Consider the following 13,868-nt stretch of genomic DNA (forward strand, 5'->3'; position numbering starts at 1 on the left):
TTCGCGGTACGCGGGCCTGTCACTGTTGTGGCCTCTCCCGTTGCGGAGCACAGGCTCGGGACGTGCAGGCTCAGCGGCCATGGCTCATGGGCCTAGCCACTCTGCAGCATGTGGGATCTTCCCAGACCGGGGCACGAACCCGTGTCCCCTGCATCGGCAGGCAGACTCTCAACCACTGCGCCACCAGGGAAGCCCTCAGGTAGATTTCTTATCATCAGGTCCTTTTATTGAGTTTTTCATTTTTTTCTATCATATTCCTAATTTCTGTTTTGTAATCCTTGCCTGTAGTATTCTATTCTTGACAAATGAATGCAGCATCTTTTGATATATGTAGATTTTAATTTATTTTTGAAGTTTTCTCCCTGTGTAGTCTGTTGCTTTGTGTGTTTTTTTTTATTTCTGTCTTCCATCTTAGACTCTTAGACTTTACTTAGTTGCCTTTCTCTTCCTTGCCTGACTGTATATAATATGTTGTGGAAGAGTAAAAAGTTGATTAGCATATCTAAATTTGTCAGTTTTGGACTTCATTATAGAGGCTGATCTGGGTGGGCTGTTTTTGGAGAGCTCCCAAGACCTTAAGGCCTTGTGTCTTGTGCTTGTTAACTACCCTCAGAGAGTAGTCTTACATTTTCATACATAGTAAGGATCGGATTGCTAGCATTCTGGGAGATTAATGGAGGAAGAGGATTGGATTCTCTTCAGTGAGCACTCAGTCCGTCTTTTTGGTATGCTACTCTCATTTTTAACTGTGGATATTGTTTTCAGACCTCTGCTAGGATTGGGGAGAGCAGGCATTCAGTGGAATGTGATGAGGGACATTTAGGGTATCTTACTGCTTCACAAACAGCTTTCACTGGTATTCTCTTTTTTAGTCATACAATCCTACTATTTGCTCCCTTCACCCCAATTTCCAAAGTGCTTAGTTCTTCTAGTTTCTATGTCTTTTGAAGTTTCTGCCATGTAAATCAAACTGGTTCTTAATTTATCCCCAATGCAGCTTAGAATATAGTGTTTTGGGAACTGCTGACTTAGTTACCAGTGGTTCTGCTTATTTTCCAGCTCTGCAAATCATGTAGCTATTGTCCCTTTTACTTTTCTCTTTGTTCTTGAGGATTTATGCCTTCAAAAAATACCTCCACTGTAGTTTTAGTGGGATTTGAGGGAGTGAAGTTAGGTGTTTTCAGTTTATCATCTTAGTAACCTTCTAATGTTCCTTTTCTCTTTATATACATATATATATATAAAATGTTGATAATAACTTGTGTAATTAAAGTGTATTAACTAATGAAAAGTATATTTACTTTCTACTTAATACACTGAAACCATTTATTTAGGTTCCATGGAATTTTCAATATTCTGCATGTGCAAAGTTTTTTTTCTCTTTTTTTAAAAAAATAAATTTATTTATTTATTTTTGGTTGCATTGGGTCTTTGTTGCTGAGCGCATGCTTTCTCAAGTTGCTCCAAGTGGGGGCTACTCTTTGCTGTGTGCGGGCTTCTCACTGTGGTGGTTTCTCTCCTTGCGGAGCGCGGGCTCTAGGGCACGTGGACTTCAGCAGTTGTGGCTTGTGGGCTCTAGAGCACAGGCTCAGTAGTTGTGGTGCCTGGCCTTAGTTGCTCTGTGGCATGTGGGATCTTCCCGGACCAGGGCTCGAACCCATGTTCCCTGCATTGGCAGGCGGGTTCTTAACCACTGTGCCACCAGGGAAGCCCCAGAGTTTTCTAATAGTGTGATATATGATATATAAAAAGTGTAGTAGTTGACTAAACTTAATTCTCCTATAGTTCTTTTTCATTACTACTTGTGTGACCCCTGGCAAATGATTACATTCTCTGGTATTGAAAAATTTGAGATTATAGCACTATTATTTTACATGGTCATTGTAAGAGTGAAATGAAAAAATTATATGAAAACGGCTAGTTTTATTTAGGAAGAGGTAAAACATTGAGTAATCATGGAGATGTTTACCTTACATTAGAAATGCCTTCCAAATGTGTTTGCTTTCACAAATAAGCAATGATTGGGTTTACTGACTAACCCTTCCAAAAACAAATTTCTTTTAATCTATGACATTATATAATCAAGCTGTACTCTTTCTTAGTAATGTTAAAAACTTTTTAAAGTAAATAATATATTTCTATAATTTTTATAGACATTTTCCAGACTTTATTCTAACACATATTAGCTCCTATGTAGTGCCTCTAAAAACACTTTAAAAACTGAAAAGTGCCCTGCAAAGGTATTTTTTTCCACCTTGGGTTTTGAAGTACAGAGCTGTTTAGGTCAAGACTAAAAACTTAGCTGACTTCTTCTTCTTGCTAGAAAGTAAGAGTTGAGATCCTAAAAATGAAGGTTCCTAAGGATGTAGAATTTTCGGAGATTTTTGTGGTAGAAATGCAAACACAGGGAATTACTTTCAACTCACCATCTATTGAGCAAATAAATACTATTTCACACTATGAAAGTGAGTGGAAAGTGAATTAAGTTGTTTCTGTCCTTTAAGAACTCATATATAAAGATATAAATAATGAAATATGCTAAGCATAATGATGGTATATATAAAAGACCTTGAGAGAGCAATTACACCTGGTTTGTGGGTTGGGCATAATAAGGGGAAAGGAGAGCAAGGAAGAGATTGTCAGTGATAAGATAATTTAGGTTGAATCATGAGTAGGGTTTATTGGGTGAACCGGGATAGTCTCTTTGGGATAAAGAGTGAATGAAACATTGGCAGTGACACCACTTACCTGACTAACAGCCTAACCGTTATTCTTTCCTAAGTTGTTTCCGTGATGCACAGAAACAGAACCAGTGTGGGAAGGGACAGACAAAGCTCCAGTAGGCTTGGGCTGAGTGTAGTCTAGGATGTATTTTAGCTATTAGCACTTTCGTGAAGTTATTTAATTTCTGAGCATGTTTCCTCGATCACAAATTGGAGATAAAACCTATCTTGTAGGGTTAATGTGAGAATTAGTTTAAACAATGTGTATAAAAACTTATATGAAGGCTTGATTTATATTAATGGACTTCCCTACTCCTTTGTCTTCTAAAGCCCCTTGCATGAAATAGGCAATCATTATATTGATTTGACTTACGTGCCTTGGGATAATAGAGAGGATATAGTAAATTAGTAGTAAAATGATTGTAGTGGCTGAAGGAGGATTGGTATAAGGAGGGAACTTAGATTATGTCTCTTATTTTGAAGTCTAAATTGAGTGAAAAGGTAGATCTCATAGCCAATAGCCAACATCTTAGCTTGCCCGGGAAAGCTTAGACTGAGAAAAAAGTATTTAGTATTTACATTGGAAGGTGTCTGGCGAGACGGGGGAGGCTGAGGAAGGTGTGGGGAGCACCACACGTTTGAAGGTATATTACATAATTTAAACCTTTGTGGAACAGGCTTCCGAAAGAATCTGCTTTTTGAATATCAGCTGCTCTTCATCAGGCAGCTCTAAATGTTTTGGTTGGTTGTCTCTCCGTTAACCTTAGCCACATTCTAGTGCTCCAGTAATGTCTATCCTGTTCGAATCTTTCCCAGTTTACCTCTTGCTTTTAACAAATAGATTCGAGCCACCCTCAGAGAATCCATTATATTTTTGAAGAATTAATGTGGCTTAGATCAACTATAAACTTTTTTTCCCCTCATACAGTACTTAAAGCAGTTTACGTTATCTGGTTTACCTCAGGGAGAATAAATAAAGACTTTTTAAAAGCTGAGTATTTTTTTAAACTTTTATTATGGAAAAATTTCAAATATATACAGAAATAGAATGAAATAATGAGTTCCATGTGCCCATCACTCAGCTTGAACAATCATCAGTTTATGGGGCCATCTCCTTTTTGCTATACCCCTGCCACCCCCTTACACCCTAACGTGTTTTAATAAAGACCTACATCTAGTGGTGGAAAGAGACAAAATAGCACAAGGCAGCTAAATTTTAGGATGGTGAACCAAGTAAGACAAAAGGAAAAGATGGATTTCCTAGCTGATGTGAGCTATCAAGCAAACAGGTTCTTTCTGTGCTTTTATCCTTCTCTTGATGGTTGGTTACTGTTAAAACAAATTTGTCTTCTTAATACACCCACTTTCAGACTGAATTTTACCCTTTTGTTCTTCCTATTTGTTTTTTCTCCCGGGGGTGTCTATATTCTTTATTTTATTTGCTTTTCACCCATGTCAGAATGTTGGGAGGTCTGAGCCACGGCATGAAATTTAATTTGCCCTGGGACCAACCACTCACCTGGAGATGTCTTTGTGACCATCTGGACTACAGAAGAGAAGAAATTGTTTTTTATCTTTATGGCAGATTACTCAAAATAAGCTTTGTTGCCACTGTAGCTCTAATGTCTCTAGTCTTCCCCAGCAGTTATTTAAAATTATTGTCAAGATTCAATAATTTGATTGCAAGCTTTAACCATTCGGCTAGATTTGAGCACTTTGGGGCTTAGATTCTGTGGGAAAAACCTTTAATTAGCCTTCTATAAATGGAAATTGATTATCAGGATTTAAACAACTTAACTTTCTAGAAATTATAAAAATTGGCACTCTTTTCATGTAAAAAGTACTATAAAAGAGTAAAAAAAAAAAAAAAAAAAGGACCTTGAGCATAGTTTGACTTTTTTTTTTTTCTGGACTGAAATGGAGGCTTTCTTTCAAGCAAATTCCCTGATGTTTGCTGTGTGTGATTTGGCTCTATCTCTGTAACTGCTAATATGTGGCATGGACTTCAAGCTGTCTGGGATCAGGATGTGCCCAAACTCTGTATTGCAAGTCGGGATTCACAGGCATTATGTTACAAAACTGGCTTGCTGCCTTCTCTGTTTGCTGTGTTGTGAGTAGCTGCATTGTTTGTTGCAGTATATGCATTAGCTGTTGTCAGTGTTCAGTTTCCTGCAGGCTGACAAAGTGGGAGGGGCTTTGTTTGATACATAGCTGAGTTTCCACTGTGTGAGTTCTTGAGTGCACACTGGAGCCATCTTAATTACACTTTAGTGCAACTGAGACAGTGCAGTTGTCTCAAAATGGCTGCTAACCTAGTCTTTGTAGCTGCTTAGGCAGCTACTATGCCACTGAGGAGATTTGTCACATGCATCAGGACCTGAGGTAAGAAGCACATTACTCTTTATCTCTGAACATTTTAATTAAAAAACATTTGAATTTTACTAAGTTTATATAGGAAGGCGAACTAAGAGCTTGCTTGCTGAGAAGTTGAAATGTTTGCTGATAGAACATTGAAGCCTCTGTTACGGAAACAGTACATAGGATGGTGAGGTCAAAGGTTAAATTCCTGTAATTTCTCACCGTCTTATGTTCTGACATTGCCAGAACAATTGATCACCACAGTAGTGCTTTTCTGGCCCTGATTAACTTAATGTTCCTTTTATGTTGGATATTTTAGTTTGCTTGATATTTATTTGTAGAAATTAAAAACAATATATTATCTCAGTAGATTTTTTTAAAAAGAAGCCATAAGTAAGCCGTATTTTGCATGAAGATTGTGATTTTTCTGTGTGTGTGTGTGTGTGTGTGTGTGTGTGTGTTTTGGAGGTATTGTTTGGTAGCTTTTTGGGAAGAATGTTAATTCTCTGGATGTAAATCACAGTTACAAAAATAAACAAATTTTTAACATTGTTAGATTTTTTTTTTTTTTTTACTGGGTTTCAGTTCTTTCTCATTATGCTGCCTCCTCCCAGCCATCCAATTCTTTCACATTTTTGATGGGGCTAACTTTTCATCCTAACTATTTTTTGCTTAAATTGGCATTCAGATTCAGATTTTGAATTTAGAAATAATTCACATCTTCTAGGTCTGGATACCCTTTTTCTTTGTATCTAATGTATGCTTATACAACAGGGCTGAAGTAAATCTCGGTTTTTTGGTTAAGTGATATGAACTGTTGATGTCCACCTTATCTTAGTTAAAATCTGTGATATATTTAAAAGTAATGACTCAATAATTTTGTAAATTTAGTTTCAAAATTTTCAAAAAGCTTTCTTAACATTGTTCTGAAGTATCAATAGAAAAGTTTATTGAGATATTGTAAGTCCATAGTGACCCAGAAAGTAGGAGAATAAAATTTTTATTCACGTATTATTTCAGATAGCAGAACAGTTAGTTATAATTAAAGCACTGATGTTTGAATCGCAGTACTTAATAAAATTTTTTCTAAATAGTACTGTGCATTCCTCTAGCTTTGTCAATAGAGTATTATGAATATATCCCTGACTAATATGACATAGAACAGTAAGTTTTGATCTTTCTAAATACAGAAACTTTTAAAAGACAGCAACTTTTTGCCCCTTAAATTCTTATGAAGGACCCCAGAATATTAAAGGGATATATGTATGGTATTTTATTATTGTGTAATTATTTTATAATGTAAAATTATAACATTTACTTATTAATTTTCTTAATAAAATGAGAACAATTAGGCTGTTACGATGAAAATAAAGGTTTGAAACCAGATCATGTATGACAATTATGATCTTATTATTAGTGTCAGGATCTAGGTCACTTAATTGTAGACATCCAGGCGCTAAGGGACTATGGAATTCAGTTTGAGAAGTATTCTAGAACATATATTCTTCATGTTCTTTTTTGACTTACAAATTTTCATGAAGGTAGTATATAAGTTCTATATTTACATGATTTAACAGTTTAAAATTGCTGCCTTGCCCCAAAATTGTGTTTTTACTTGTTCTTATTTTAAAATTCTTTTAGCAACATTATTGTTTTTCCTAAGTTAATCAGTATTTATTTGTTCGGTGGCCTAAAATGTTTTTGGAATAATTAGCTCAGTTTTATCAACAGCTGTAGTATGCTTATTTTACTTCCATTAACTTATTACTTTGTGACATTGTTAGGACTATTTTATGTGATATAATGGATTCTCGTAATCTGAACATTTCTTCATGTAAATGTATATAGGAGCTTGCTCCTGAAAGGGAAAAAGAATAACAAATCCAATATGCGTGACAAATCCAATATATGTGAGAGGTTCTATCCATCGTGCATTTCACTTCAGTAAGGTTGTGCCCTAGAGTGAGTATGACATAGGAAAGTGAATGTGCTGTGACTCTAATCACTCATTTTTTTTTGCCTCTCGTAGTATGAACAGCTCACTGGATTTCAAAAATTGCATACCATGTAAACCAGCTACTTGGTTTGATATTCTTTATTGCTGGAGAGAAACCGGCCAGGTTGAAATTATTGATCAATTTATGTTAACCTTCAGAGTAGGACCTCAGGGAAATTTTAATGATCCATTCTTCTTGCCTTCTATTGTGGACTGTAATATTTATATCCACCCTCCCCTCCACAAGATGAATCCACTGATTATTACTTATACATGGGGAAACACCAACACTCTGTGGTTACTCAGGATGTTATTGCTAATTCTTTCAGTGCCATGTTGCATTTTTGCAACTATAAACATAAACTAGACCTCACTGGGATTATTACTTTTGGGGTTGGTGACAGTTTTCAAATTTTCTATGCTGAATTCCAGGTTAGCTATTATGCTGAATAATTGAGGGCATAATAAATCTGGGTGCTGGGTAATTGAGGTGTTATTATTTTGTCACTTCTTGTCCTCCCCATTTGTTTACCCTTTTTCACAAGCCATTTCACTAGCATAAACCTTTAAGAGAAATGTTGAGGTAGTGAAAAGAACACTGACCAAGAGTTCAAATCAAAATTTGAATTCTGTTTTTGCTACCCTTTTCTTATATTGGCCAACTCATTCCATTTTCTGACTCTCATTTCCTTATGTACAAAATGGAGGAAAAAAATCCTATCTATTTGGCAAGGATATGTTGATGATTAGTTTATATAATGTTTCTGAATAGTACCAGGAAATACTCTACAAATATCTGGCATGCTAATTTTCCAGTAGTATTTGAATGCTCTTCAGTTTCTTTGCTTCTCAGATGTCATATACTTTATCAAATGTGATTGGATCAGGGAATGTGGTATGTTTAGAAAGAATGGGAAATTTCTCATAGAACTCATGCTCAGAAGCAAGAAGTAGCAAGAAGCAGAACTCATGCTTAGAAGCAAGAAGTAATTACCAAGCATCCACTTGGTAATTGATATATTCATGTTTGCACTCCTGGGTTCTACTCTGTTAAATAAATTAGCCATCCTTTGCTGTATGTGGGTAGTGGCAGATGTGTTTATTAAGTAAAGCCAATATAGAATGTTGTCATTACAGAATCAGAGTAGGAGAAATGTTTCAGTTCTAGTCTGGCTGAGTAGTCCAAATATGCAGTGAGAAAATAGCTTCTCTAAAGGGATGATGTGAATTCAGGGCCTAGAGTTTTATATGTTTCAGTACAAATGAGAATCTTTACAGTATAGTTCTCTTTCACTGGCCACAAACTGGCAGCCAGCAGACTTCTTTGGTCCTTTAACCACTGCCGTATTTCTCTAGTTAACATTTAAAGTTGTCAGATTTTACACAAAAATCTGCATGTCTCATCTTTCAGAAAATAGAATATTGGGCAGTGCTAGAAATGTATTTTTGCTTGAGAAAAATAACCTACAGTTGAGTAGCTACTGTCTCCTCCAGATAGGGCCTACTCCACACAGCTGGTCCTCTTCATTGATTCTGGGCCCCTGAGAGCTGTTCCTTTTCAATCCCTATTCTACTTACTTGACAGATTGTTGGCAACCTTTAATATCTAAAATACAGCTTCTCATCCAGAAGAAAGTAAACATAAGTAAAATCTAACCTCCTTCACTTGGTAGGAGAGATAGCATATATAAAGTCAGCTTACTCTTTAGAGGGTATGGCACATTGCTAACGTTTTTCTTGTCCTGATTTTTGTATTAGAGTACCATTGGTGGCTGATTGAAGGAGATCCAGTGACATCAGGAAAAACTGACAATTGGTTGAAAGTGAGGCGATTAAAAAAATACAAACTAGAAACATACAAGTTCCTTGAGGTCTTTTAATGTGATAATAAATTCTCATTTCTTTACATGTTATCACTATTAAAGACATCACTGTTTGTTGACTCGATGTTCTTAGTGATGATATTGAATAAAAAAATGTTAAATTATATTCAAGATGTGCAGTTTCCTGAACAGGTAAATGAAATGAGCTTTATAAGAGATTTTTGCCTAAATTGATTGAGCTAAGAAATTTTAGCACTTAAAATGAATAAGTTCCTAGAAGAAAGTGTTCTTAACTGCACTAGACTAGATAATTTCAGAGGCTGTTATTTTTGTTAAAATTGCACTTCTGTTTACAAAACATTGACCATCTCAACTATGTGAAGACTACCTTCATGATCTGTGAAACGTTGGCGGTGTATAATAATGATCTGATTTAAATTTGAATTCCACATTTTCCAGAGTAAAAGCCAGCTTCTTAGCATTCATGTAATACCATGACATAGGTAACTCTAGGGAAGTGCTAAAAGAAATTTACTCATTTTTGGAAAATGGCTTTCAAATTAGAGAGAAAGCTTTAGCGAAAATTGAAAAACCGGTTAACTTGCATAGGAAACACTGATGGGCTCCCCTGTTTTCCACTTCTTACACTCCCAAAAGAGAAAGTGATTTGGGAGAAAGCTTAAAGTTTATTCAAAGAAGGGATTTTTAATAAATTGCTCAGGTTAGAACTTTCACTAAGTGTTCTCATTAGTAATTTGTAACAGTCTGTTATTGGACATGAATGTGTGAATATGGAGATGATGAAAATAGTGCTTATTGACTCAACGAATCTTTGAGTTTAATGAAGGAGGGAGTTTTCTTTGAGTTTAATGAAGGGGGGAGTTTAACACCAGAGAAAAGAGTTGCTTCTGCACCTTCCTGAGGGCTTCTACTTTCCCTGCTGAAGTAAACCAGGCACTGCTGCCCAGTGGGGTCATCTGACTGGTGTTTCTTTTGCTGACATACAAGTATCATCGCATGCAATGTGGCAAGTATTAGTATAGAGGTGATAGTTCTGGTGCTGCTAGTGAGTAGTTGTATAGTTTGGATAAATTAGTTAAGCTCTTACTGCCATTCTGTGACCATTAAACAAGGGAGGTGGTTAGACTACAGGGAAGAACATGAACTTTGGAGTCAAGGTGAATTCATGTCCTTCCACTCACTAGTTAGAAGTTTATATGAAAAGCGTATAATAGTGCTCAAAGTATAATGGCTATTTACAGTAAGTGCTCAATAGGTCTTATGCATTATTTTTTATGGGATGAGGCTAGTTGCTTATTTTCAGAACTTTAGCTTTCTTATCTTTAAAATGGGAATAAAGTACCATACAGAGTTGATACTGGGATTTAAATGGGCATAACAAAGTACCTAGTGTATGTGTGATACAAATTAAGTGTGAGTAAGATTGGTTATTTTTCCTCACAAGGTTTCCTCCAGCACAGATTTTTTTTTTCTCTGTTTCTTTTTTCAATCACTATGAAATTGGGGGGGGGGAAATCTGAGGTACTGGATACTTTAGAAAAGGATCTTTAGGGAGAGGGGATTGTTAGGGACCTGGCTGATAATACAGTAAAAATGCCCGAGAGCAAGGTGTTTAAATCTCAAATTGAAGACTTTAAAGAACCTAAAGGGGACAAAACAAGCATTCTTATTTGTGCTAGGGCAGCATGATAGAGTGAGAACAAAAATGGACTGTGAATTGATCAATTGATTCAACAAATTTAACAAATATTTATTATGCCCCTGTTATTTGCCAGACACTGTTTTGATTGCAGGCATACAATATCCCTTGCCCTCAAGGAGTTTACATTGGGGCAGGGAAAAAAGGAAGAGAGAAGTAAATATGAGATGCTTATGCTGAGAGATTGAGAATGCCGGGGGTAGGATGGGATAAGTAGTGCCTAGGTGAGCCCTACTCAGAATGTATTCTGTGGATCAGTTCAAGGTCAGTTCTCATCAGTTCATCTGTTCCTGGTTCTCCATTAGATAACTGAAATTAAGAGTGTCTAGAAAAAGAAAAAGTGTCTAGAAATTTCACATCAGTCTAATAAAATAATTTTATATCAGATCAAATAAGAAAAAGGCTTGATTTATATGCCTTTTTTCCCCAAATAATTCATTTTCATTGTATTTTACAAGAATATTGGTATGTAATGGATTGGAAATAAAACATTGGGTCTTTACCATTGTTAGTTTGAGAAACGCTCAGCTAGATTGGTAACTTCCATTGTTGGCACTTAAGCAGGCTGTAGAGAATTTGAGCTTCTTATGATTAATTCATTGTGAGGGGATTGTTTAACTTATTTGACTTTCAAAAACAGTATCTAAATACTTGTTATTAACATTATATTTTCTGATGGACTAAAGGATTTTAGGTCCTTTGATTTTAAAGTACTTTTATTCAAATAGTTGGGTGTATAAAGTAGAAAGAGAGAAGGAGGAAGCAAAATTAAAAATGGAAGGAATACAATACTTAGATGATTTCCAACTCTGAGATTTTATGATCAATTGTTGTTTTGGTATAAGACCTTTCCTCCCACAAAGTGTTGCTTATACAGGGTCTACTATGTGAAGTTACACCATCTTATTATGCATTTGTCCCTGTACCTTCATCTGCCACTGGTGGGGGCACAGATCCTAAAAAGAGAGTATAGTTGTTTGAGGAAATCTACTACTGCTTATCAAAGATAATGTGGGTAACATTTAAGATTATCCACATATTAGAAGTCCACCAATTCCTGTTGATATGTAACTTTATCATTCCCCTATCTAGGGCCTTATTATCCTTATTGTGTAATAGGGATAATTTAAGACCTATGTTTTAAGACAGCTGAAAATAAGATTAAAAAATAAGGAACATATTTTGGATAACCCCAGTTAGCGTATTAAATACTTTTCATTTTATTACCATTTTAGATGTGGCACTAAACTAGTTTCGCATTTATTATTTGAAAATGAAATTTAATATATTTAAACTCAATAAAGTAGTGGAAAAATAGAAGTGGAGGTATAGAACTATTTATTAGTAGGTCATAAAGTAACTATAAAAAAATTTTAAACAGAGGACTTTCATGGATAATGATTCAACTCTTGCCCAGTCAGATCTGGCCAATTAAAACAATACACAAATGATTTAGGTTCAAAAAAGAATATACCACACAAAATATGTTCTTGTGTAGATATTTGTAATATAACATGCCTGAGTTTTGATATTCAGTGCATGCTTTAGTAGTATTAACTAGTGGTAAATATGTTGAATTAGTTAAACATCACAACAGTGATACCTGAAGATGTATTGTCCTGTTATATTTGGTGAAACATAAAGCAATTTGGTTCTAAGAACACATCTATTTAATGATCATTTACTATTTTAGTGATTAGTTAAATTTGAAAGGCAGCTGTAGAGTAGAATGAGGACAGCTTTTAGCTAATATGAATTATAGTTTATATTTTTAATGATTGTTAAAAATAGCGGTCATTGGATTTATGTAATTATAGTGGCCCATGCCACAAATAAACTAAGGCTTTTGAATATCTCTGGGGGTTAAAAATATTTTTGGTGGGGTGGAGGTGGGATTTCAGTTATATAAGAACTACAAGTTGATTTTTTCTTATTACCTGGATTTTAATCATATTAATAAATAGATAACTAGATATATTCTAGAACCAGTCAGTGCCTGTTGGGGAACGAATGGGGGAGGGTTTACTCAGCAGTATTCTTCTTTAGTTTGGTCATGAAATGAGGACTGCTTTATGTAAATTGTTCTTTCTGGCGCCAGCTAGCTGTAACTGCAGTCTGGCTGTACTAGGGCAGCAAATAATATGTGTCATGGATTTTCTGTTTGGAATGTATAAGAATGCAGCCTTTTGGACTGAAAGAGCAGAGTTGATGCATTAGAATAGGAATACTGAGACCTGAACAATTGCCAGTGAATATGTGGAATAGTAAGAAGCTATAAGCCTTTTAAGTTTCTATTCTGCTTTTACAGATTCATGCCTATTGATACTATTGGGTAATATGTGGGAGGTACCTAACTGCACACAGTTGCTGCAAACCTAATAGTTGGCAGCATAGAAAGCCATACAAAAGAATTCTGATTCTAGGCATCTTCACTTGCAACAGTCCTTTGGAAGGTGTATGTTGAGTGTTCTGTGAGCTTCATTGACACGCTGTCTGATGTCTTCTGGCTTTTGTGGCTGATGGGATGTTTGCTGCACAAACTACATAACAGATGTGAACCACTGTTTGAAAGGAATTTTAATATGTAGCCAATCTACTGTATTCCTATTATTATTATTATTTTTAATGAATATGTACCAAAAGAGGAATTCAGGCTCAAAAAGGCTGATCTAGAAATCTGCATTAGCTTTTAATGCTTATACAGATGAACTGAGTAGCAGTGGTTAACAGAAGAGGAAATCTTTTTCACAGTATCAAGCTGCCCACAGGTAAGAGATTCAGGTCCTTTTTCTGTGATAACCCTTCTGCCTCTCCTCCCTCCTCAGGCCTTACATCTGTCTCTCACCTTTGGGAAGTTTTTCTTTGTTTTAGTTTTAGTAATACCAGGATTACTAGATTGTTTAATGTTAATTTTCAGGAGATTCTGAATGTCATATTTGGATTTGATTTTTAAAAAACTATTATTTTCACCTTCTCTAATTTTCCTCGGGTTCGAATTGAAATTAACAGTGGGTGTCATATGTGAACATTACTCATGCATACAATATATTCACATTACATAGAAATCAGTTTTAGGTCTCTCATCATTATAGTCCTGTTACTGTGTTCTCCGTTGTAGTGACACCAACTGGTACATACGGAGCGATGACATTTTGTAACCTTACTAAACTATAAAGTTTTAGTTTAAATGTACCCCTTTGACTTCATCAAAATCAGAATGCTTATGTTTTTACAAGGGGCTCATTGAC

General features: G+C 35.5%; 1 protein-coding gene across 3 annotated transcripts in view; it reads left to right on the top strand.

Moving 5' to 3' along the window:
* ATF7IP (activating transcription factor 7 interacting protein) overlaps positions 1-13,868 on the top strand; it is a 123,828-nt gene that overhangs the window by 12,944 nt on the left and 97,016 nt on the right. For 2 of the 3 annotated variants that reach the window (XM_024733364.1, XM_024733365.1), the window contains exon 1: positions 4,979-5,105. The exons of the other annotated variant lie outside the window; for it this stretch is intronic. In XM_024733364.1, the coding sequence (XP_024589132.1) occupies positions 5,089-5,105 (17 nt within the window). In that variant the 5' untranslated portion in view covers positions 4,979-5,088. Of the gene's footprint in view, positions 1-4,978; positions 5,106-13,868 lie in introns of those variants that run through there. 3 annotated transcript variants of the gene reach the window in all.

The sequence above is a fragment of the Neophocaena asiaeorientalis genome, unplaced genomic scaffold (genome assembly GCF_003031525.2).
Source record: "Neophocaena asiaeorientalis asiaeorientalis breed wild unplaced genomic scaffold, Neophocaena_asiaeorientalis_V1.1 scaffold150, whole genome shotgun sequence".
Taxonomy (NCBI): Eukaryota; Metazoa; Chordata; class Mammalia; order Artiodactyla; family Phocoenidae; genus Neophocaena; species Neophocaena asiaeorientalis.